This window comes from Hipposideros armiger, unplaced genomic scaffold (assembly GCF_001890085.2).
Source record: "Hipposideros armiger isolate ML-2016 unplaced genomic scaffold, ASM189008v1 scaffold_795, whole genome shotgun sequence".
Lineage (NCBI taxonomy): Eukaryota > Metazoa > Chordata > Mammalia > Chiroptera > Hipposideridae > Hipposideros > Hipposideros armiger.
This window is the reverse complement of record NW_017732145.1, coordinates 594,302-620,074: the sequence shown is the minus strand read 5'-3', so window position 1 is coordinate 620,074 and position 25,773 is coordinate 594,302. Positions and strand designations below refer to the sequence as shown.

The following is a 25,773-nucleotide window of genomic DNA, read 5'->3' as shown; positions in this document are numbered from 1 at the left end:
GGTTGCTCCTATTAATAGTACATCCATTAATATTTTAACAACGTAATTTAAAAAATCCTGTCAAAAGGTCCCTTGGAATCATCTCAGGGCCTCTAAGAACAGTGTAAATTGGTTAGAAATGCCGGATGAATTCCCAGTTTTGCTATTATTGATTTTTAAAACATTTAGTTTAAGTAAATAGTTTGAAAATTGAATTCAATGACTTGGTGAGAGTGAGAATGAGGGAAGATGCAGTAAGGTGCAGAGCACATGTAATCACCAATGAGAGCTTTCTATGGCCAGCATCTCCTAGCCTTACTTTATCCAGGTTTTTTTTTTTCCCTTTTTCCAAGATACTGGCACCCTTAAAAAATTACTTTTCCAGATACGTGGGGCCCATTGTTCAGGTAAGGAAATATGAATAGCTGTCTTTCCCTGTTAGACTCTCCCACTAACCAACCAATGAACCAATGGATGAACTCACCCATCCCCAAACCTTTATTGCGAATCTGCCATGTTTCAGTCACTGGGACGAGCACTGGTGGAGGACTTTTTCTACTGATCCTCATGACCACTTCATGCAATAGGCACTATTATGCCCATTTTGACTTTCAAGGAATCTGATGTTTAGAGTTATTAGGTATGTTGTAGTAATTTTTATAATCATAATTTTTCTATATTACTGATTAAAACGTTGAAGCTAATTTTCAATTTCATATGCTCAAATAGACAGACGGCCCTACTGATGAACTGGGAGCCTCTACTTCCTAAAGTATTTTTAATGAACTATGAGGAATATTGTAGAATACTATTCCTTTCAAAAATTGTGTTTTTTTCTGGATTATTATTCATGTGTATATAATTGTCTATAGAAAATTCTAAATCTAAATGTCATTGGTAATATTTTGGGGTTTTTTGTTCATTTGTTTGTTTTTTAACAGAATGGCTTCCTGACTTAAAAGACTTTTCATTTTATATAATATGGATATCTTTTGGCCAGAATATTTAGATGTTTCAATTTTGAAAAATGTTTTACTGTCATAGTTTATGTCTACTACTTCTCAAGCATTACACAATTTAATTGGACAGTTGGTATAATGATGACTGTAAAGCCAAGGGGACAGATATTTAAACTGCAGATAGAATGTAAAGATGGAAGGCCAAACACTTAGGGGAAACTAACTGGAATGAACATAGAACGCTACCACCAAATGTCACAGTTAATTAAGTGGCTTAGGAAAGCACTTGGTCAAATCTGAGTCACCAGAAATGGATTCTGTAGAGATACCTAGCATATTTTGGGCACTTGTTAAATAAATATTAATTGTATAATAAATCGTGGCATCTTGGAATAGGTAGATCAAAGAAATAGAAATAAATCGATTAAATTAAATGGCATTCATTTTTCTCCTACCTTGATAACACCTCCCCATGAAAATTTTGCCTTTTAACACACTACATATTTATCTAATATATTTATATTCTTATCCCTCTCCACGCATCACCAATCAAAGCTCTGTAAAGCAGGTATTTTTGTCTGTTCTCTACTCATTGTGCCAGGCACCTTGAATAGCAGAAAAAATAATAGGTTCTCCAGAAATATATGTCACATGAATTAATAATTTTACTGAGCAGTATTTGGTATATTTAAAAAGGTGAATGTGACACACTTCCAGTCCCCAAAGTACTTAAAAGTCTAGAAGAGAATATCAAATTGCTGTAGTATAAGGCAGAAAATATATGAGTTAACAATGATGTAAACATGAAGTACTTTATGTCAATGATTCCCAACAGATATGTTATGGGATATGGAGAGCTATTCAATGATTACAGGGGAAGCATATATGGACTTAGCTTTGCTATTTCCAGCCACAAGTTATTTTTTTCAGGTCGTCCTCCCATTTGAATACTACTAGAAAAGTTGGGATATATGTGAAAAAACAACAACAAAAAACAAAGAAACAAACAAAAAACATGACAATGACCCAGCCCTGGTGTGGGTTTTCAGCTTGGTTTGACATTACCTGGGTGGTCTAGGCAACCTCTAGACTAAATTTCGTTTAAGATATCCTGGGTAGTAGTGTCACCAAGCACTTAGCCGAGGCAAATAAAAATCTTCATTGGAGGAAGGTACCTTTATCCAAGGCCTTAAAAGATCTTCACAAATAATATTTTCAAGATAATTAGCATAATAACATAACCCAGTACACTAGGAAATAAGGTACTATGAGGGAGAAGAGAAACAAAAGAGCAAAAATAGACCCACAAAAACTTCAAATATAGAAATTATCAACTACAGATTATAAAACTGTGTTTTTTAAGTTAAAATAAAACATCAGCTTAAAAAAAAACTGTATAAAATAGGAAACTCTCAAAAGTAATCTAATAGGATTTTTCCAGTCAAGAAGGCAGAGTAGGTTAACACTGTGCTTACCTCCTCTCATGACCACATCAAAATTACAGCTAAACTACAGAACAACCATTACTGAGAGTTGCCTGAAGTCTAGATGAATAGAAGCCCTACAAGTGTGAACATACAGAAGAAGCCACTGTTAACTGGAAGACCACAGGCAAGGAATGGGCTGATCCAACACCCACGTGTGACTGTTAAAAATTGGGAGGGATATCTTTGCTGCAGAGGTCCCCCTGGAGGAGTGAGGGATCCCAGTCCCACACCAGGCTCCCCAGTTCAGTGTTTCAATCATGGGGACAGATGTCCCTATAACTTCTAATTGTGTAAACCAGCAGAGATTGTGGCTGACTGAGACGAGGCCATCTGCAGTTCCAGGTGCTTCTCTTAAAGGACCTGCATATGGAATTACTTATAAGACTCACTTATTCTTAACTCCAGCACTGAATCAGCTGCTTGAAAGGCAACACAGACATCCAGGGAGGAACTGAGTTGTCTGGATTAAGGGTGAGAGCAGCTTTCTCCTGGATGGAGGAGCTGTGAAAGCCATTGTTTCTTTGTTGAGCCCTCACCTCTTCTGGTGTGCAGATACAGGAGGCCACCATAAATGAGTCTTCATCAACCTGACTAACATATTGGGTGGTCTGAAAAGTCATGACATATTTTGTCTATGTTTTTCAAAGGTCACTTACTTATATAAAGAACAAAGATCAATCAATGATATATTGACTGTTTTGTTCGATAACCTTTTGCCATCTTTCAGTGAGGCTCATAATTCCTCATTCATAGAAGGACCTGTCTTTATCGGCGGAAAACTGAACAAGGTGCTGATTTATAGCCTCATCTGAATTGAACGTTAAACCACACAAGGGGTTTTGAAGAGAGCTAAACAAGTGGAAGTCTGATGGCCCAATGTCAGGTGAGTATGGTAGGTGTGATAACACATCCCATCTGAAGTCCAATAATTTTTGATGGGTGATCAAACTTGTGTGTGGTCTCACGTTGTCGCAATGGAATGCAACTCCTTGACAATTAACAAGCTCTGGACGTTTCTGGATGATGGATTCTTTCAAACCATCCAATTGCCAACAGTACGCATTTGAATTGATTGTTTGGTTCCTTGGTAGGAGCTCGAAAAACACGACATCTTTAAAATCCCACTACACTGAGAGCATAACCTTCCTTTGATGAATGTCTGCTTTCAATGTCATTTGAGGAGAATCATCATGTCGGGACCAAGACCATTTGTACACCACATTGTTGTAAACAATCCATTTCTCATCACCAGTTATCAGTCGCTTCAATAAAAGATCATTTTCCTCATGTTTAATGAGCCTATTGCAGATGTTTATATGTGCCATCAAATGAACTTCTTTGAGTTCACGTGGAACCTAAATATCGAGCTTGCTTATGTATCCTAGCTTATTCAGGAGATTGTGAATGCTTGAATGATGGATTTTCAATGTTTCTGCAATCTCTCATGCCATGTAATGTGGGTTTGACTCGATCAATGCCTTTATTTTGTCATAATCAACCTCAGTGGGCCTCCCTGACCAAGGAGCGCCTTTGAGATCAAAATCACCAGAATGGAATTTCATGAACCATCGTTGCCACTGACATTCTTGTAGAGCATTGTCACCATAAACTTTATGCAACTTTTTACAAGCTTGAAGCACGTTCTTCCCTTTATGGAAGTAAAGCAGTAAAATATGACAAAAATGCAGTTTGGTCTTCCATCTTCAACTTTTTGTAACATCTCCAAAAGTCAACCAAATCGCTCAATTTTTTTTTAGAATGAATCTAGAACTGTCAGCTGTCAAATGACATAGGAATAACATAGATGCAAATGACTCCAGTACTTCCAAAAATGAACTAGTGCCATCTGTTGCAAACATGCATCATGACTTTCCCGACAATCCAATAGTTCATGTGCCCTGCCCTGTTGATTCCCTGAGACCCCACCCCACCCAATTTGCAGGCCCACCCAAACTGCTTTCAGTGGCTTTTCAGTACAAATGGCTGGTCTTGGCTCATACTGCAGACTCTCTTAAAATCTCTCAAAGGTTCAGAAAACCCAAAAAAGCAGCATCTGGCTTTTGGGATGTTTCATACCTCTGGCTGAGCCTTCCTAAGCCAGACATTAGCAACAACTGGCCTCATTTCATGGCTTGGCCTCTGGAGACACCGCCAAGCCCAGTGGGAGTGGTGGCCACCTCTGGGTTGCTTTGTGGCTCATGCCAGGTGGCCTGAGGCAGGGCACAGCCTGCGGCTGAGCTTGGCTTACAGTGGGTCCCTTCCAGGTGACCCTGGATCTAGGGAACCAGTGGCCTGCTTTGGACCCAACTGGAGTATTATCTGGTGACTTCCAAGGATGACTCACACAATGGGCACATTGGACAAGTACCAGTGCCTTGCTAAAGCCAATCCTGCTCTGTAGGGTCAGCCCCTGCATAACAGCTCCTGCACTGTAGTCACAGCCAGGCCTCACAACCAAACAGCTCAAGGGTCAATCCCTCCCATTGTTTTGCAAAAAGCAACCAAGGCTCAACTAAAACAGGGGAGCAAACACAACCCACACAAGGGACACACCTGTGTTACCTAGCTCTGGAGACCAGGGAGACTGTGCCGCTGCGCTCCAAAGGACAGCTACTACATAAGACCACCCAACTAAAAATGGGACACATAGCAGCTCTACCTAATACATTTAAACAAACGCAAGGAGGCAACCAAAATAAGGAGATAAAGAAACATGTCCTAAATAAAAAACAGAACAAAGCTCTAGAAAAATAACTAAACAAAATGGAGACAAGTATTCTACAGATGCAGAATTCAAAATACTAGTTATAAGGATGCTCTATGATCTCAGGGAGAACTTCAACAAAGAGATTGGAAATAGAAAAATGGAGATAGAAAACATAAAAAAGAGCCAGTCTGAAATAAACAATACAATAACTGAAAGGAAGAATATGTTAGAGAAAATCAACAGTAGAGTAAATGAAGCAAAGTTCCATACAGTGATTTAGAAGATAAGGTAGCAAAAACACCAAAACATAACAACAAGAAGATAAAAGAATCCCTGACCAAAATGGGGATAGTTTAAGGGGCCTCTGGGATAATATCAAGCATACCAAAATTTGCATCATAGGGGTACCAGAAAGAAAGAGACAGCAAGAAATTGAAAACCAATTTGAAGTAATAACGATTGAAAACTTCCCTAGCCTGGTGAAGGAAATAGACATACAAGCCCAGGAAGCATAGAGATTCCCAAACAAGATGAACCCAAAGAGTCGCATACCAAGACGCATCATAATTAAAATGCCAAAGGTTAAAGACAAAGCAAGAAACTTAAAAGTAGCAAGAGAAAAGCACTAAGGGAACTCCCATAAAACTGTCAGCTAATTTCTCAACAGAGACTTTGCAGGCCAGAAGGGATTGGCAGGAAATATTCAATCCAAATGATGAAAAGCAAGGACTACAACCAAGTTTATTCTACCCAGCAAAGCTATTATTTAGAATCAAAGTGCAGATAGAGAGCTCCCTAGACAAGCGAAAGCTAAAGGAGTTTATCACCACCACACCAATATTACAAGGAATCTTGAAGGACTTCTTTAAGACAGAAAAAAATAAAAGTATGAATACTAAAATAGCAGTAACTACATATGTATCAATGATTAGTTTAAATACAAATGGATTAAATGTTCCAGTCAAAAGATAGAGTGGCTGAATGGATAAGGAAACGAGATCCTTACATATGCTGCCTACAAGAGACTCACTTCAGATTGAAAGACACGCAAAGACTGAAAATAAAGCAATGGGGAAAGATATTTCATGAAAATGGAAACAAACAAAAATAGCTGGCTTAGCCATACATATATACCAGACAGAATAGACTTTAAAACAAAGGCTATAACAAGAGACAAAACAACCAGTACTCCTACTTCTGGTTATTTATCTAAAGATACCTATACTTCGAAAGGACATGTGTTTCCCATATGTTCATTGCGACATTGTTTCCAATGGCCAAGATGTGGACAGCCTTGGTGTCCACTGATGGATGAATGGATAAAGAGGAGGTACTACATATATACAATGGAATATTGCTCAGTAATGGAAGGGGCTGGGTTCTTTCCATCTGTGGTGGCATGGATGGACCTGGAGGGTATTGTGCTGAATGGAGTATGTCAGACAGAGAAAGATAGATGCAATGTGATTTTAGTTATATGTGACATATAAAGAACAATATAAACCAATAAAACAGAAACAAACACATAGGTAAAGAAGAGGAGGTGGAGGAGGAGGAGGGGAGGGGAAAAGGGAGGAGGAGGAGCAGGGAGGAGAAAAACAACAACTGGTTGTTACACAGTAGTCATGGGGATGTAGGGTATAAGCACAAGGAATATAGTCAATGATATTGTAATAACTATGTATGGTGTCAGATGGATACTAGATTTCTCTGGGTGACACACGGAAAGGGTGTTGAAGGCAGGGTGTAAAAGGTGAAGTAGTTAAGAAGTACAAACTGGTAGTTACAAAATACTCATGGGGATGTAAAGTAAAGCACAGGGAACATAGCCAATGTTATGGTAAAAACTATGAATAGTGTCAGGTGGGCAAGGGGGACATTTAAATGATATAAATGTCAACCACTGTGCTGTACACCTGAAATTAATACAAATAATATTGAATGTCAACTTAATTGAAAAATTAAAAATGTGGGGAAATGTGAAGGGAAATAAGTTCAAATTTCCAGCTGTAAAAAAAAATAATAATAAGTCATGGGGGTATAATGTACACCTTAGGGAATATAGTCAATAATATTATCATAGAGTGATACGGTGTCAGATGGTTGCTGGAGTTATCATGGTGATCATTTCTTTAGCATAGGGAATATAATCAATAATATGGTAATAACTATGTGTAGTGTCAGGTGGCACAGTTGAATAACTATGGCTTATACCTGAAACTAATATAATATTGTATGTTAGCTATATTTTAATAAAAATCTTTAAAAAGTAATCTAATAGATTAAAAACATTAGCAAATGGAAACTCTAGAAATGAAAAAAATGATAAGAACTTAAATTCAAAACTCTCTGAATTATTAAGTTGGGCAGAAATAGAGAAATAGTGAACTGACTATCAGGTTAAAATTTTTTCAAAGTGTATTACTGAGAAAAAAACATCGCAGAAAATATGGAAAAGAGGTTAGGATACAAGGAAAAGAGGAAACAACATTCTTTAGAATTCCAGATGAAGATAAACCATATTATAGGTGAGTGTATATTTGCAAAAATAATGAGTGAGAATTTTCCAGACCTAATAGAGATATTGATCCTCTCTACCCTTCAGCACTCTATCTTGACCTTGCTTGCAAACATTTTCATTCATTTACTTCAGTGTGCTGTACGTAGAATTATTTTCTGTGTGCCAAGACATGAAGAATGCTGAAAAACACACTATGGGGCAGAATTTGCCTTTTTTGTTTTCGTAAAGGACCACATAATAGACATGTCAGGATTTGTGGGTCATATGATTTCTGTTACAATAAATCAACACTATAGTTGTAGGATCAGACATCCATAAACAGCAGGCAAATAAACAGGCATAACTGTGTTCCAATAAAACTTTATTTACAAAAAGAGGTACAGTCTGGATTTGCCCCACAAGCTGTAGGCTACAGTTTACCAACTCCTACTTTGGAGGATCAAGGTGAGGGTTACAATTAAAAAAACTGTGTGTTGTAAAGATTCTATAGGATGTCAGATGGTCACTTGTCTTATTAGGGAAACCATTTCATAGACTGTAGTAGATGTCTGACCACTGCACTGTACACCTGAAGCTGAAGCTGAATAATATTGAATGTTAACTGTAATATATACAGAGGGTGCCAAAAAATGTATACACATTTTAAGAAAGTAAAAAACTGTATTAAAATTTTAATACTCAATATATACCAATAAAAGGTGAATACAAGTCATGTGTATACATTTTTTGGCACCCTGGAATATGTATAGTCATGGGATATGGAGTGCAGCATAGGGAATAGAGTCAATGGAATTGTAACAGCTATATATGATGGTAGTGGGGTGGTAGATTGTGGGAGGGGGGTTATCACTTTGTGAGGGGTATAAATGTCTAATTATTACATTGTTTTGTACACCTGAAACTAATAATAAAAAATATGTGCTGCCATATTACTTCCAGTATTAGCCTCAGAATACACACGTGGAATGAATCATGTAATGTTTATTAACTTCATAGATCATGCCAATGGACACAATGGATTTTAATAATAATATTAGAAGCACTTATATTTACCAGTTAAAAGGTATTGTTGTATACTAACTAATACAAGAATACACTTTCAGGAAATTAGCTTCAATACCATAAAATCTATGATGCAATTCAAAACAATCTAAATAAAATTTGAAACATTTTAAACCATGAAAAAGAAAATTTTCCTGAAGGAAGCTGAAACAAGGTCATTTTAAATTATAATAGCCTTATGAGAAAACACACAATTGTGGATATCAAAAAACTTCAAAAAGTAATGTAAAAGTCTAAGGCAGAAAAACAAAAATAAAGAAAGCTCCATTCAGTTTCCTACCAATGAATCTTTAGTTATATTGCTATTTTCTCAGAAAAATTAAGGCTTTTCTAGTGTTTTTGCTGTACTTTCAAAAGAGCATGATTGTTTTGCAAACAGAAGCAAAAATTTTATCAATCGTAAATCTTAACACCAATAACTGGTATGAGTTTGGGCATGATTATTTTTGACTATTAAACAATATGTAATTTTTTATAGATTGCATAAATTTTAATTTACATGGAATAGTGTTTTGATAATGTAAAGGTCTAATAGTCTCATTTCTGTTAGTGTGACTATAATCAAGGGAAAAAAGCATAACATACCTTTATATTATTAAAGAATTGATCATTGGGATGGAATAGGTAATGGGACTGTCCATGGAATCCTTACATTTTAGATAGAAATGCCAAAAATTTAAATTTATTGTTTCTGCAGTTGGATTTAGACAGGATGTAAATATATTCACTGAGGCAGAGTTATATCATATGCCAGTCAGAAATAGTTATTTCTTAGTACTTTGAAAGTGGAGAAGCAAACATGAACTTAGAGACTAAATATGTTGACACCTAGGACATATATTGGACAAATTAGAATTTGCACATAACAATATTAATTTGGAAGGCTGAGCATCATGTTTGTTCATGAATCATGCAATTTCTTTCCAAAATGTTGACTGCCATGATGTACGCAGTTACATTTTGACATGTCTTTAAAATACCAATTTGTGCAATAAAGGTAACAATACTTCTTTAAGTTAGTTTTAAAACCCTGTCTCTGATTAATAGAATCACCAAGAAATTAGAAATAGTTATCTACTGGAATCATGGCTGTAAGTGTACTGAATATTATGAATACAGACTTTATTTTTTTGTATGGTGGATACATGTCATTATACATTTATCAAAGCCCATAGAATGTACAATACAAAGAATGAAACTTATTGTAAACTGCGGAATTTAGTTAATAATAATGCAACAATTTGGTTCATCAATTGTAACAAATATACCACACTAATGCAAGATGTTAATAATAGGGCAAACTATGTGTATGACAGGTGGGAGTTGATAGGTTATATGGAATATGAGAACTCTGCACATTGCACTAAATTTTTCTGTAAACCTAAAACTGCTCTAAAATTGATTAATTTTTAAAAAGAAGCTCCTGATGGCATTTTATTGTTTTAGAATAAAAATCAAATCCTATTCACTTTCCTTTATGATCTTATTTAATTTTTATTTTTAAATTAAATTTATTGGAGAATGGTTAGTAAAACTACATAGGTTTCAAGTGTACTATTCATAATATATCATCTACATATCACGTTGTGTGCTCACCATCCAGAGTCAGTTCTCCTTCCATCACCATATATTTGTTCTCATTTATCCTCATCTACCATCCCCCCTTTCTGATTTTATTGCTGCTTAAGGTGTCACATAACTGCAAAGTCTGAAAAGGATGCTTCCGTATTTCCCCTAAAACAATAAGACCATCATATTACTGTTTTACAGATTGTTCATGGTCTGTTTTATATCTTAGCTATTGTATAAATTAACTCTCCAACAAGACCTCTGCCTTGTTCTTTTTACTCCTTTATAATAATAGTAAGAATATTAAGTTCCATCTATATTAGTTTGCCCCCAGTCTATCGCAGCTTGAAATTTAAACATGAGCTTTATCATTTGGTTATTAGTTGGAGTGAAAAGGTTGGTTTACCAGTAATAGTGCTATTTTGTATAATTGCTTTGGGCTTCTCAGAACTAACAGATCTTTCTTAAAGTGTATGATGCTAAAGGTGCAACATTTTGTCTCCCTAATGGCATAGGTACGCCAGTCACCTGAAGAGCAAAGAGCACGATGCCAACCTTTCTGGAGTGATGGGATAAGGCTAGAGTGTTAGTTTTATATTTTCTAGGAATCCTTTTGGGAGGTAAATGAAATGGTGAGTTCTAATATGAATGATAAGAAAGGAAGATATCCTAGGTACGAAGAACTAAGGATACCAGAAGCAAAGGAGAGGAATCACTTCAATTTAATTACTGAACTTTGACATAAAACCAGCCAGTGTCAGTCTCAATCAGGATGTGACTACTGCTGCTCTCGACTCCAATAAATCAATTTGAAAGACAGATGAATGGCAAGTCCAGTCTTTAAAGCCTCTGTTCTTTGTTTTCAACTACAAGTAGGCAAATATGTTATACATGGATTAATAAAACAGTTTAACAAAATTAAGAAGTTATAATTAAAATGTATGCAATTAAAATTCTGAAATAATTTCTGAAAAGAAAAATGATCCTTTACAGACGTGATGGCATCATATGATGCTACTAAGACCAATGGCAAAAGATCACAGGTTAATTTAAAGAAAGAATTATAGGTTTGCCAGGGAATGTAGTCACCACAGTGATCCAATACTCAAAATCAAAATTTAGAGTAGCCCAAAACACGTGCAAGTTATCAATCACACAAATGATAAAATTTCAAGCTATATTAAAAGAAAACATTTAAAAATAAACTTTTCCCCTAACTAAAATAAGCCCATTTCTGAAGTAGGCAAAACAATTTTAATTTATTTCTTGGGTCATCCATGATGAAGACGTGTCTAATCAGAGCAAAATAAAATGTGTTTGAGATTATCACGGCAGTGCATTATCATTAGAAATGAAATTAATTGTTTATAATGGAACTTAGTATGCAACAAGTTGATGCATTCTACCTTCAAACTTCCAATGTTAGGTCTATTAATTTCTAAAAGCTTATGTCACTCATAAAATAAAACATAAACAGAAATAAGTCTTAACTAGAAAGGGTACCTGGGAAATATTCATTCATTCTTATACCAAACTAGCCAATAAATATTTGTTGAATATATACTATGTACAGGTGTACTAGGGATTGAGAGTATAGTAGTGAATAAGAAAGATAAAGTATCTCACTTATGGTGCTTACTTTCTAGTGGGGGAGGCAGACAGCAAGCAAACAAAAACAAATAAGAAAGTAGGCATGCGTGCTATGAGGAATATAAAATAGGGTGATATGAAGAGAACAACAAGGTCATATTTTGGACTGGGTGGTCGGAGACAGCCACAAGGAGGCACACAGATGCACGGTTTATAGACTGAAACAAACTGAAAACCACTGCAATGCCATCAATACTGGGAATACTAAATCAATCAATGTATCTATGCAATACAGCAGGTATAAGGAATTGAATATATGTAGTAAAATTTTTTAACTTTCCATGATATATTATTGAATTAAAAATTGAGGATGTCAAGTGTTACATACAGTATGATAATATTTTTTGTTAAAATATTAATTTCTATGGCTTCATACATATGTCAATGCATAAGTGGATGCATAATATTATACATAGCAAAATATAAATAGGAGGGAACTTGGGGGGAACGGTGGGCATGGAGACCCAAGGTGGTGATTATTAATGGGGCCTTTTGCCTCTTTATATTATGTTAAATTTTAACAAGTAAAAGATACTCATGGATTATTTTTATAATTAAAAAATAATTTAAAACATTTTAAAGTAAGGCAATTTGATAGCTTACACCGAGATTAAAAGACAAGTTCTAATTTCAACTTTACTACAATCTTGAAATTATCATTTAAGTCAATGCTTTTCTGTACAAAAAGAAGGAGATATTATCTCTTCACTATCAACTATACCTGGAGAACTTATACTCAATGTTAAATTCACTGCATTGATAAACTATTATGTATATGAACACGATCACCGTAGAACAGATGTGAAAAAAAGGAAATAAAGTGGTTTTAACCTTTACTGTTTAAAACTCACCCAGAAAAACAATTCAATGATGAAACAGTCCAGTAGGAAGTGTGATGGGACAGAAGTTGTGCTGCAGTGGAAAGCTTTTTGGTCACTTTTTAGATACATCAAGGAAACAGGAACTACAGTGATCTGAGATAGCCTGCTTTGAAAGGCAGATGAACACACTTCCTCTCACTGAACGGTTTTCTTCAAGGACAACTTAAAGTTTAAATTTTGTAAAGCCAAGACAAGTTCTTTGTAATGGATAAGAGCCATGGTATCAGCAGATGTTAGAGAAAGTAGAGCGTGATTGATTCCTAAGGTTAACGCTGACCTCAAACACCAATAGTTTTATAAATTAAACAACACCTTAGACAATTTGTGAAAGGAAATCAAGACACAAAACAGGGGAATTCTGCTTTTTCTTGTAGTATCCCTTTAACAGTCCTAAAGGTCTTTTGGAATAACTAACACTTTCGCCTCTTTGGGTCAACATAGAAGTGCACTCTACCCACTAAAAAGGTAATTAAATCAAAAGCTGGCTGCTATTCACAGAGACATGCAAGTAGCTGTAAAATGGCATAATTTCCTTGAATAGAAAACATACAAATAGATTTTTGTAGCATTTATTCTTCCCTTGGCTATACACCACACTAAGCAGTGCCTTAGAATATACTACCAAGTCTTCTCTGCTACTGGTGAAAAAGAAAGCTTGCAAACATTTTACTACTATGGATTTTTCTATAGGATTGCAAAGAGAAAAAATATTCACATTAGCGAGGACATCCAGCTCATCTTATCACCAGGGCAAGTTGGGATTCTCCTCATGGCACTAAGGTCCGTAGAAGAGGGTCCCTAAAATATCAGAATCTATAGCAAAAAAATATGCTTAATATCATTGATTTCTCACCCACATAAATAACCACAAATTGCATTGGTGTCCTAGGAATGCATGAGCACATTTCCTGTAGGTTTGCTCTTTACCTAGAAATTCTAAGAATGTCCTTCTTCTAGACTCCCCAATAACTACTAGTGAAATACTAGTCATATCATAAAACCTCAGATGTAGATCAGATTTAGGGTGAAGAACACTGGGGAAAATCTTAGAATACATAGAACCCAACAACATAATGCCCCATCTGATAGCATACCCGTGGTGGTATTGGTTTTTGGGATTTACTGGTATTTATCTCCCCTCCATATAAAACAAAATAAAACAAAACCTGACTGTATTATCTGGCTATGACACTGAAATAAAGCTACATAAGTATTTAAAATATAGGAGTCTAATTAAGATGTAATCATGAATTTTTCTGCTCTTTAAGACTTTAAAATTCATAGAATTACCAAAGAGATTAAGATGATTTTGACCAGATATATTGCAATTACTTGTACAAACAAAGGACACATAGAAGAGTTATTCATCTTATTTATTGCAATTATTTTCTTTTGTCTTCATGAATTTCATAAAATATATGAATAAGAAAATGTAATGCCACTCAACATTTTTATAACAAAACAATTTGGAAGGGCTATAATAAATATTGAATTACTCTCCTAATAGATTCAAGGTCACGCAAGTAATGTATTGGCTAAATGACTATAGAGGTTGCTATTTTATTCTGCAATGATAAACTGAATTACTATGGCAAAATGTTGAAATAGCATTTGAACTTCTATCATTTTAAAATATCAGAGCTTTTAAAAAATTCTCATAGAATTCACATCGCAGTGTGCCTTACACATTAAGTAATGCAATCCTATCTTGGGATGTAACCCAATGGCATCATCACACACAAACATATTCATCATGCTGTCCTGCAGATTCAAAAAAGGAGAATGCTCCCTCTTTGAGTGTAACACACATCTCACTAACTTATCATATTCCTGTTGACTAGCAGGAAGCTGAAATAACTTCATGTGCTTTGAATATTTAGTTCAAAGTAATGTAAGAAAACATCTGTCACTTACGTTTTTGAGTCATCCCATAACACACAATAGGGATTCAAAGTACCCTAAAAATAAGCAGAGAAAGATTAAATGTATCTGGAATACATACATACAAAATTAAAGGATCGTGTAAAATGCAAACAGGATGTCAGAACTCTTAAATTGCAGTAAGATATTTTAAAATTCTACCTTTTTTCTTGCATAAAAATTTTTCATGTCCTTTTTCATAAATTTGATGGCTCCTTTCACAAAATTCTATTCATGAAAACAATTTATTAATTCCCAATACAATAACCTATCTATTTATTTATTTATTTTTTGAAAATTGAAAATGAAGCTCTCATATAACACAAGGTCCATACTTTGATGATTTATATTTTACTTTTTTCTCTAAAATATTAATTGCTGGGTTGTTTCCTTTAAGGAGATCAAGGTATTTACAATATTTAAATCACAGTGAAACATCCTGTATTAGGCACATGTGCAACCATTACCACTGCCATTTCCTCTTCCGCCTCTAATTGGTCAGCTAGAGGCTACAGATGTTTGCATTAATTGCCAATTTACAGAGTCTGTTGATTTGCAACATCTTCTTAATCAAGAGATTATTTTTATATAGAATCATGAGAATCTCATATAGAACTATGAGAAAAAAGTGCTCCAAGTTTAGTTATTATGTATTTAGTAGCCACCATGACCTTCAGGATGACACAAAGAGTTTTCTATACTGGAGTATCCAGGGAAGTACTTTCTGTTTTGAAGGATACAATCACTGGAAAATTTTTTTCTTTCTGTCTGCATGTCCACATCCATTGGGTCTTATTTTTCTCTTTGAATCTGATCCAGTAATTCTTCTTTTATGTCATATCTTCAGATACCTGCAGATTCTATCATACCCCTGAAGAACCTTCTTTTTTCTATTAAACATACTCTGTTAGTTTCAAGTTCTCTTATCCTCCACATCACTCATTTCCTGGAGCACACACTTTTAAAATGTGTTTAAAAAAACCATGCACTTGTGTCCTACTTGTGCAGAACGAAGTAGTGCTATTGCTTCTCCGATGTAGGTGCCATGCTCTTAGTAATGCAATCCGAGACTATATTAGATATTTTGGTAGTTTCCTCCTGTGATTGACAGGCATTACTCATACTTGAAATCTCTAAGGAGCTTTTTGAATCCTGACTTGTGCATCCCACATATTCACTATTGCTTCCAAGCTTTGTGTCATTACAGGATGAAGAAACAAACAGAACATCTATAACTTCACCCAACCAAGTCATTGATAAAATGATGACTAGGCTAAGGCAGGTAAAAGTTACAGTTCTGAAACAGGTACTGGCTTACTCTCACTGGCTTACTTCCTTAGTCTAGTCTACGTGTACATGATAACTGGGTTTTATCTGGCAAAACATCTTTAAAAAGCTAGACAGTCTCTTTGTGAAGCATTGCTCTTCTAAATTCTGTTTTCTGATTCCATTCTAGAATTTCACTAAAAATAAAAATTAAGCTCACTATTATAAAATTTGTGAAATCTACTCCTATTTTATGTTTTATTCCTTTTTATTGGAGAATTTGACTAACTTCAATATTTTAACACCATTACTATCCCCCAAATCCTCCACAGACCACATACCCAAGTTGCCATCCTTCTTATCAAATGCTCATACCTCTAAACTATGCTCTTAGAGCATAAAAATACTGCTTGGCAAAAGGTTACAGTCTTACAGAAGTTGATGAGGAATACACATATGGAATGTTTATACAACAATACAAGAGACATGTTCATATAAATGTGACTAGTCATAATTTACTGTGTAAGGGACAGATGAGGGACAGAGCATTATGGCCTGTGTTAGTTAGAACAAGTCTCATGGAAGAAGTGGGTCCTTAGATGGTTTTATAGGAGCATTAGATATGGATGTTGAAGGGATGGCGAGTGGAATGGTGTTTGAAATTGGTTTCTTCATCTGTCCGATGAGACTCTATCTGGTTTTACCTGAAATTTTCATACAGCTTGTGACTTCCTAAGAAATCCTCAGCAGAACTACAATGTTGTATCAAAGTCATGCTATATATATCAAGGGATTTTTTCAAAAGAGCTGAGAGCACTTTATAGAAAATAAATTATCTTTGGTATATTACAATGCAAGTTATGGGAGTATATATTTCATGGATTTAGAAAGTAAATGCACATGAAGAACCCGAGATAACAGATCCTTTCAATCTAGTTCACTTCTTTTAGTAATCTACAAGCAAGATTAAGTTACATCTCTATATAAACCAATACAGAAGGCTGATTATATGATTAATATTTCAAAATTGAAGTTCATAACAGGTTACAACAAAAGAAAATAATATTAGAAAAGAAATATTATATGAACTTAATTGTTTGGGTACCCCTTTCCTTTTCACTCCTCTAAGGAAAATGATTTCTACTTTCAGGTGAAAATAAAGATGAGAAACGCTTCTCTTCCTCTTATACCATGCCTTTTTCAGTCCTCAGCTTTATCCTGTACCTTCTTCACCCCTCATCTCTTAGATGTCTCTCCCTTTTTCTGTCTTTGTGAAAATTTAAAAAGCATCCACATGAGATTACAGGTTCCTAAATGCACCATTCAGTCTTATGCTTCACTGCACATTCTGGGACCTACACAACAGACAGACACCCGCCTGTGAACATGCATTCTAGTGCAGTCACTAGATGTGTGCTGTGAGCTGAGGTCAATTATTTAAACATTTGAAATTTAGAAAAATAAGCAGAACAGACAAATTAGAGGAATCTCATTACCTGGACAGAACACTCACTTAAGGAATAAAAGAATATGAGATGGGGCATCAAGAAAAAAAATGGAGGATTAATTTTAAATAAGAAAAAAAATGGCTACAAGGTTCTGCTAGGAAACCACTTGTAAAATACTTGCTATAATTTGTAGGTACTTTTCTCAATGGTACTCTGCTATAAGATCTGTTATGAGGAATTCATGGGAAATCAATAATGAAATAAATGGTGAGCTCAGTGACAGAGGAGTAACAAAATGTAAAGACATGAGAGAGAGGGAAAGAAGAAAGCTGCAAACTAACCTATAGAATTGATTTAAGAAATTCTCAAAACTAAGAAAACAAAAATCGACAGGTAAATGACACAAGTAGGCTAAACTTTAATTTACAAAGCTGTCAATGTAATTGACACTTGAAATATTAAAACTGCATGTATTTGAAAACTTTGGAAAGGATATGCTATTATTGAAACATGTTTTTAGCAAAAAAAAAAGGTTTTCTCTTGACTCCATTCAAAATTGCATAGTTGAACTCTTGTTAAACATTCCAACTCACCCACTTTTAAGCATTTTAAAAATGTTCCATGACCCAAATTTCCTAATTACCATAGATGTTCTACACACCACTTTCAAGTGTCTTTAATAGTATTTCCTATTTTCTTTTACTTCCCTATTCTGTTTCCACAACAACCAAACTAATATATCTGTTTAGATGTTGCTATTTTAGAATATAGCACGAGGTGTGTCTTTTCCTTTGGTCTGCATAACTTTTCTTTTTTCCTTTTTTCTTTTGGTGGTTCTCTCTTTTCCTTTGATTTGTACAACTTTTCTTTTTTCTTTTATATTATAGGAAATTTGACACCCCTTCTAGTCCTCGATTTCAGTGATTCTGGTACATTCACAAGCGAATTTTACTTTGGAATACTTTAAATACATTTCATTATGTTAAATTACTCTCACAAATTACATAATTCAGAAAAGAGAGCCAGGAAGACGAACAAAACAATTTGCTCCATTCATTCACTCATTCATGCAAAAATCACTTAGTAAACACCTGTACATTACAAGTATCCTCTGAACACTGGGAATACAACACTGAGCAAAACAAAACCCTGTTTCATATGCTTAACTATAGTGAAGGGAGCAAGGAGAGAGACAAAAAACATAAACAAGTAAATATATAATATGCTGGATAGTACCCTGTGCTATGATGAAATGTAAATTGCGATGAGTAGGAAAGAGTGGCAAGGGGATGGATTGCAATTGTGTATGTTGCGAAGGCTTTACCAAGAAAATAATATTTAAGCAGAGATCTGAAGGAAGTTGGTTAAAGAGTACAATCACAATAAAAATGAATAAAGGCCAAGTTTCTCTACTTTTTCCTTAGCGCTTTTAAGTTCTGAATAAATTCAGTTCACATACTATCTTAATTACATTCTGATATCTTAATGTTTTCAAAGGGTTTTCTCTGGATCTACTCTTGAATAAATGAGATGTTTATTAAAAATGTAGATTTCTTGGATCCATTAAGTTTGAAAGTGGGGTAAAGTAGGAACATGCATTCTAATAATTACACCCTCCACTTCCCTTTAATATTTATCCACATCAAATTTGGAGACATACTACTCAAGACACACACAACAGATATAACATGGTTACTTTACTCTGTTTTTCTTCAAACTTTCAATTGCTTAGTGCTCATGTGCCATAATAAATTCTGAATCCGGAAACCTCTTAGCTTTCTTGTACCTTTCATAGTCCTCTGGAAACAAAAATACCCTGTTTTCTATAATGGCCAAATGAGCAAACAGACAGAGCATCTAAGGACATAAAGAAGGGCAGTGACTTCATCATAACTATTTCATCACTTCCAATGCTCTGACTCAGATGTTCCAGGATGATTCTTTCTGTCATATCTTCTAGAGAATTGTACATTGACTTTTTGAATGTGGATGGGAGAAAGACTGTTCACTATATCATCTCTCTTTAATTTTCTAAATTTTAGACATAAAGGCATTACATTAAAATAACCTGGAGTTTGCTAAGCTTACCCTTCCTTTCTTTCCCCGCTAAAGTTTAGTTGTAATTGTTAGATAACTGCACAAATAAATTTTAGGAATTTCTCCAGAACATTTCCAAAATGACTGACCTGATTCAGAAAAAAAAAAATAATTTATATCCTGTTTATAATTCTCATGCTTCTTCAGAAAACACATACAAAAAATTCCAGGAATGCATGCTAGGGTAGGTAAGATCTTAGTAGATGTAAATTTTTCTGTAGTCTTATCTATAACAGGTCACTAAAAGCTGATCAATGGGAGGGAGCCCTTATTGGATTATGTCTCTTAACCTACAAAGAGCTTCAGTGTTCCTGAAAGGGTAATGCACCACTCAAGGGGATGATCAAGTTGAAAAACGTATGATATGAAACTCGACAACAGGAAATAGTCTGTTGAATGTTTTTTGAAACTTTTTCAAGGTTATGGTGAGTACTGTTCCATATTTTAGTATTTTAAATGATTTTTAAAAATAATTAAATCTGGGTCTAACTTTTTTTTTTTTTTTTGAGGATGTGACTGGTAGATATCTAAAGTCTAGAGAACCTGATTGAAATTGCAATACTGCCTGGATGGCTCAGTGGATATGGGCGAGCACTCTTAACAAGGCTGCTGGTTTGACTCCCCCATGGGATGGTGGCTACGCCCACCCACAACTAAGATTGAACACAGCACCTTGAGCTTAGAGGCCACGAGCTGCTGATGGGAAGCCGGATGGTGAATGGCACTCTCCATAAGCGAGGACTGAAGAACAACAACTTGGCTGGTTCCCTTCCCCAATTCCCCAACACTGTTCCCCTCCCCCAATTCCCCAATGGAATCTTAAAAAAAAAAAATGTAGTACCCGTTAAAAAAGAAGAAGTGCAAGACCATGTTCATAGTAATAGGACTATGGAGACACAGGATTTTCGAATAAATTTACAAGGGTTCTATAGAAAGAATCACATTGGGAACCAGTCAAGTCAAGGAGATGGGAAGGAAGGAGTTGGCTATAAGGAAAGCAGAATGATATAGAGGCCACTGAAGTTAGCAATGCAGGGTATTATTTTATCAGGACGAGTCACATCTATGTTACATAGCTCTTCTAGAGGAGTTGGCAGCTATTTAATTGGAATGCAAGACGAGGGCAGACATTCAGCCTCTGCTATGTGGTTACTCAGTAGCTCACATTAACCAGATGACACTATTTTTGTGGATGTGACAACAGCTTGCTTCTTTAATTTCTGAGCTATATCACTAACCTGAATGTACATTATTTCTTGATGAATACTTTGTATTTGACATATGGGAAACAGTAAAATGTAGAACCACTGTCATGGGTTATTTATATGTGTATCCTTCAAAGACAATCATTGCCTCCATATATATGTGTTAAAGTGTCTTACCCATATATGATTACATCATTCCTGTAATGGTTGCAAGGAATGTGGTGAACCTCTCAATGAACAAATTGGTCATCTAGGGGGAAATAACTCTCCAAGTATTTCCTATGACTTGAAGTGTCAAAGAATTTCATAAAAAAATACTAAATAACTAGATTCTTAATGGATTTAACACATGGCTTGAGTCTTTTCCTTTTATAGCCAAGAGGATATAATAATGTGTCCTAATAATACTTTTATGAGGTTGTAGTGGAGACAAAGGCTGGCACAGGTGGGTTTTTTTTTTTGCTGTTCCAGTCTATCAACTGCCAGCAGAAAAGTTTTGCTAAATTGCTTCAAGAACACAACATATCTACAAATGTCAGCGTTGTCCCTGACATGCAGCACTGGGTTCCACAAGGCCCTTCCTGTGGCTGCAAAGGTAGTGCTATCTCATGGCTTCCTCTAATTTTTCCTAATATCCCGCCTCCATTTTACAATGGCCATTCTTGCTGTCAGGGGGTTCCTTTAATCAGGTTCCTGAAGTGCTGGTATAATGATCAGCGAACGAAATGTAATCTCTAGTTGCTAATTTATTTTTATAGAATAATCTATTATCAGTATTGTAGTATGTCTGATTCAAACGGCACTATATTAATGTATACATATATATATATATATATTATCTTCATAATCTAAAAATGTTGCAATGCTCCAATGCAGGGTTATTCATATCCCTGCTGTAAAAATTACTACAAGCTTATCAGCACAGAACACAAATTTATCATCTTGCAGTTTCCGTGGGTCAGACGTCTGATGAGGTCAGCTGGGTCTCTGCCCAAGAATTCACAAGACTGAAATCAAACATTGGCAAAATTGCACTCTTTTCTGGGGAAGCTAGATGCAAATCCATGTTCAGGTTCATTCAGGTTTCAGCAGAATTCAGTTCCTAGCAGTTGTAGGACTGAGTCGACATTTCCTTCTTGGTTGGCAACCAGGGGTTGCTTTAAGGTTTTAGAGGCTGCCCATATCCCTTGGCTTATGGCCCTCTTCCTTTATCTTCAAAGTCAGCCATGGCAGTTGAGTCCTTTTTAAGTTGCATCTCTCAGACTGTAGCCATAGGGAAAGGTTATTCACTTTTCACTGGCTCATGTGATTAAATTGGACCTACTCAGATAATCCAGGATAATCTCTCCATGTCAATGCCCTTACCCTTAATCACATTTGCAAAATCTCTTTTGATTGTAACATAACATATTCACAGTTTCTGGGGATTAGGATGTAGAAATCTTTGGGGGCCATTAATGACAAATGATATAACCCGGGGCCCAATCTTGCCAGCCACTATTTTTGTAAATAAAACTTTATTGCAGAGCCACACTCATTTGTTATATATTGTCTATGGCTGCATTCACACTACAACCGCATAGGTGAGTAGACGGGACCGAGGCCACTATGGCTCACACGCTTAAAATACTTACTGAATCTTAACTGAAAAGGTTTGCTGACCCCTGCTCCAACAATAGCATAATGATTCTAACATCTCTTTGAAGAATATTAACTATGTATTATGAATAAAAAATAAACTGAATTTGAAATGTAATTGGGAAGAATGCTTTCTGAAGTTTCGAATTTAGGATGTAGCCCAAACAAACTGTTGCTAGAGAACAATTCTATCTCAATTTCAGCTGTTGGCAGAGCCATAAATCTGCTTGTCTAGTTAGCATTTCATGACTCTCCTATAAAAATTACCAAGAGCTTTATGCAGGCAAAACATCAGAAATTTCTCTCAAATGGACAGAAGCAAGGATAGGAGAGTAATTCAAAAAGTAAAGGGATACAAACCCCCCTGTGTAGAAATTATAGATGCATAGACTGTACTTCTCTAAGCTTTGCCAAGTGATTTCTAATTCCTTCGGTTGTTACCAGCCTTCGGTATTCATGGAAATACCCACTGATGAATGTTGGGATCTCTTTTCATTGTTTCTCATGCTTATCTAATAGTAACAAGCATATTCATTACAGTCCCCCATTGTGTTTTTCATTATTATTTACAAAGGCTATGGCGCATGATTAATTTTAGTGTACACACATAAAGCTTCCTAATTTCTTAGCTTTATTAGTATGCAAGCAAATATGGGAAACACACACACACACACACAAAGTCCAAATTCTCAAGAGAGATATTGTGAATATGACCATTTTAAGAACTACAAATAAATCTGGTGGATTATTTTCAATCCTGAAAGATAGTCGTAACTTTCTACCTAGATCATTTGAGTTGTTGCTCAGAGGAAGAAATAAAAAGAAAGGCAAGCCTAGACTGCAGAGACAGCAGGCCAGCATACTCATAGTCGTGTGTTTCTGCTAGAAATGGAACTACATAAAGACTTTTTATTTGGAAAAAGAATGTGTGATCTGGCTTGCAAAATTAATAGGGAACACAATAACTAAAATGAATTTATTTACTTAGTCTTCTGACTCATCTGTAAAGATAGGGATGTTATCTACCTTGGAAAGTCCCAGCAGGCTCAGAATTGTCAGCCCCAAGGCATCCTAATGGTGGGTATGTGTATGTGTGCATGTGATGTGTATATGTGTGTACATATAGGTCCATTCTACTGTACATCTGTAGGTCTCAATGATTACTTTCAATAAAATTATTAAATTTCCTTATGCATTCGAGAGTCTAACAATATTGATAGGTATAAATGTCACACTAAAGAAACCTTAAGTAACATAAAAAAACAAAAGTTTTTTTCTGGGAAAAGCAAATTTGGTATTTCTTCAGAGCAAGCAACTGCTATGCCTAAGTATTAAAGACCACAGGCCCTGATTCTATAGGTCATAAGAGTGAAACCATAATCCAAAAAAACTGAACTAAGAATGCTACCTGACTCAATGACTTACAAGCTGGTTAAAACTGCAATTGGCTTTGCTAAGTACAATTTGGATTCAAAATTCCAAATTGTGTTACCTATTCCTACCACTTCCCAAGGGTCTTAATATAATTAACATACTTGAAATGGTATCTGTTAAAAAACTTTCTTTTTAAAAAAAGCTTTTTAAAAGAACACATTTCATTTAGAAAATTTTTATAGGCTTTTCCTTATACTCATTATAACTATTAATTCCCATTCTTAATTTTTTTTCCACATGGTATGTGAAATGGATATAATTTGCAAGTCATTATTCTTTTCTGAGCTCAGAAAAGTACAGCAGATACTTCTGATATAATAGGCAGAAGTAGATGTGATATTAGAAATATGTCATATCTATAATAGTTTAATTTGAAGGCAATAATAGTGATAATATATATCTCTATAAAGTTATAGTTACAATGACATTTCAGCTTGTTCTAATCAATTTCAATTTTCATGTAAAAATTCATAAAAATTCATATCTTTTCTTTATATTTTAGGGAAGACTATTATATTTCAGTATATGCTTTTTTGATTATCTCTTCAATGGAAATAAACTAGCATCAGTATATCGAACATATTTTTATAAGACTGGTAATAAATATTAAGATACTCAGTACATCAGTCTTATATTCCTTCCCTCAGTGAACAATAAGGTATTTACAAATTCTAATTTGGATGGTAAATATAAATATAATAGGCATTAGAAATGCAAAACAGTAGAGCATGAAGGACTGTATGTATTGTACACACAACTAATAGGAATTATAAAACAGAGGGAAGAAATCAGGGATTGAGCAGTCTGGAGAGGTTCCCTCCAGGGTGTGGCTGTTAGTCAGGGTGGCACTCTGAGGACAGGCACAGGGGGGCCCTGCGAGTGAGGGGAGCATGGGAGTGAGAACACTTAGTAGCATTTTCTTTTTCAGCATAAACTTTTCTTCTTCCACTTCTCCTCCCTCAGCCCCCTTTGGTAACAGATGTGTCTAATTCTCTTAAGTCCAGGCCTTATGGAGTGGAGACATTGTTATTTTAGGGATCTGGTCAATCACACACTCAAAATATTGACAAACAGAATTGATTCTAAGTGACTTGGATAATATCTCAGCATTCTTATATTCTGACTTTCATTGTCATTCTAGTATCTAGCTGGTGCTTAATAAAATGTATTGACTGTACACTCTACTTTCCATATGTAGAAAGTCATTTTTACATGGTTTATCTCTTCTGTGAATCTATTATCCAAATATGTTCCCAGAAAAAAGCAGTTTGACTCAAAGCTTAAATCTGTTAATTTTAAATAGTTTTATTGAATTGAAATTGTGAGACTGTTTTATCAACACTATTTTTGAGGTTACTCTTTCTTCAACTTATGAGAAACAGTTATTTAATTAACATGGTCTTTAAATTCTAAATAATGATTTCATCTTTATTTAGGGAAGTTTTATGAATGTTCATTTACAGAAGTGTTTTCTCTCTAAGAAACACGGTATACATTCTGACAGTGTTGATTTTTTGGTAAGTAATTCAGGGAATTAATATCTTACAATTTTTTACCAATGCTTATAACTGGATAAGCATTACCATGATAAACAATGAAAGCAGACAAGTGAGTTAGTAAATATTTTTATAACAAATTTTGAACATATGAGTACAAAGGAATAAATCCCATACTCAAAAGCAATGTTAAAATTATTTCCCAGTTTTCAGTGCTGTGATGAGATTCAGGCTATTCTAAAGAATGAGGAGGTGCATATTGTAGAAATAAAACACATTCTCGTAGTTAAATAGAACCAGTATGGTCACATTTTGGCAAAAGTAGGAAAAGACCTAATAGCTTAAGTATCAATTGTGATGTTTAAAAGTTATTGCTGAGAGATTTGAGATTTTCACTGCACAATCTAGAAAGCTGAAGCATCTTAATAAAAAGTGGTTTACAGGAAAGATAATT

The 25,773-nt window shown here is 35.0% G+C and overlaps 1 protein-coding gene across 2 annotated transcripts in view; it reads right to left on the bottom strand.

Moving 5' to 3' along the window:
* Nucleotides 1-13,599: 13,599 nt before the first annotated feature.
* Nucleotides 13,600-25,773, bottom strand: part of LOC109374140 (adhesion G protein-coupled receptor B3) — a 409,286-nt gene continuing 397,112 nt past the window's right edge. For both annotated transcript variants that reach the window (XM_019628473.1, XM_019628474.1), the window contains 2 exons: nt 14,730-14,773; nt 13,600-13,628 (listed from right to left, as the gene is read on the bottom strand). In XM_019628473.1, the coding sequence (XP_019484018.1) occupies nt 13,622-13,628; nt 14,730-14,773 (51 nt within the window). In that variant the 3' untranslated portion in view covers nt 13,600-13,621. The remainder of the gene's footprint in view (nt 13,629-14,729; nt 14,774-25,773) is intronic.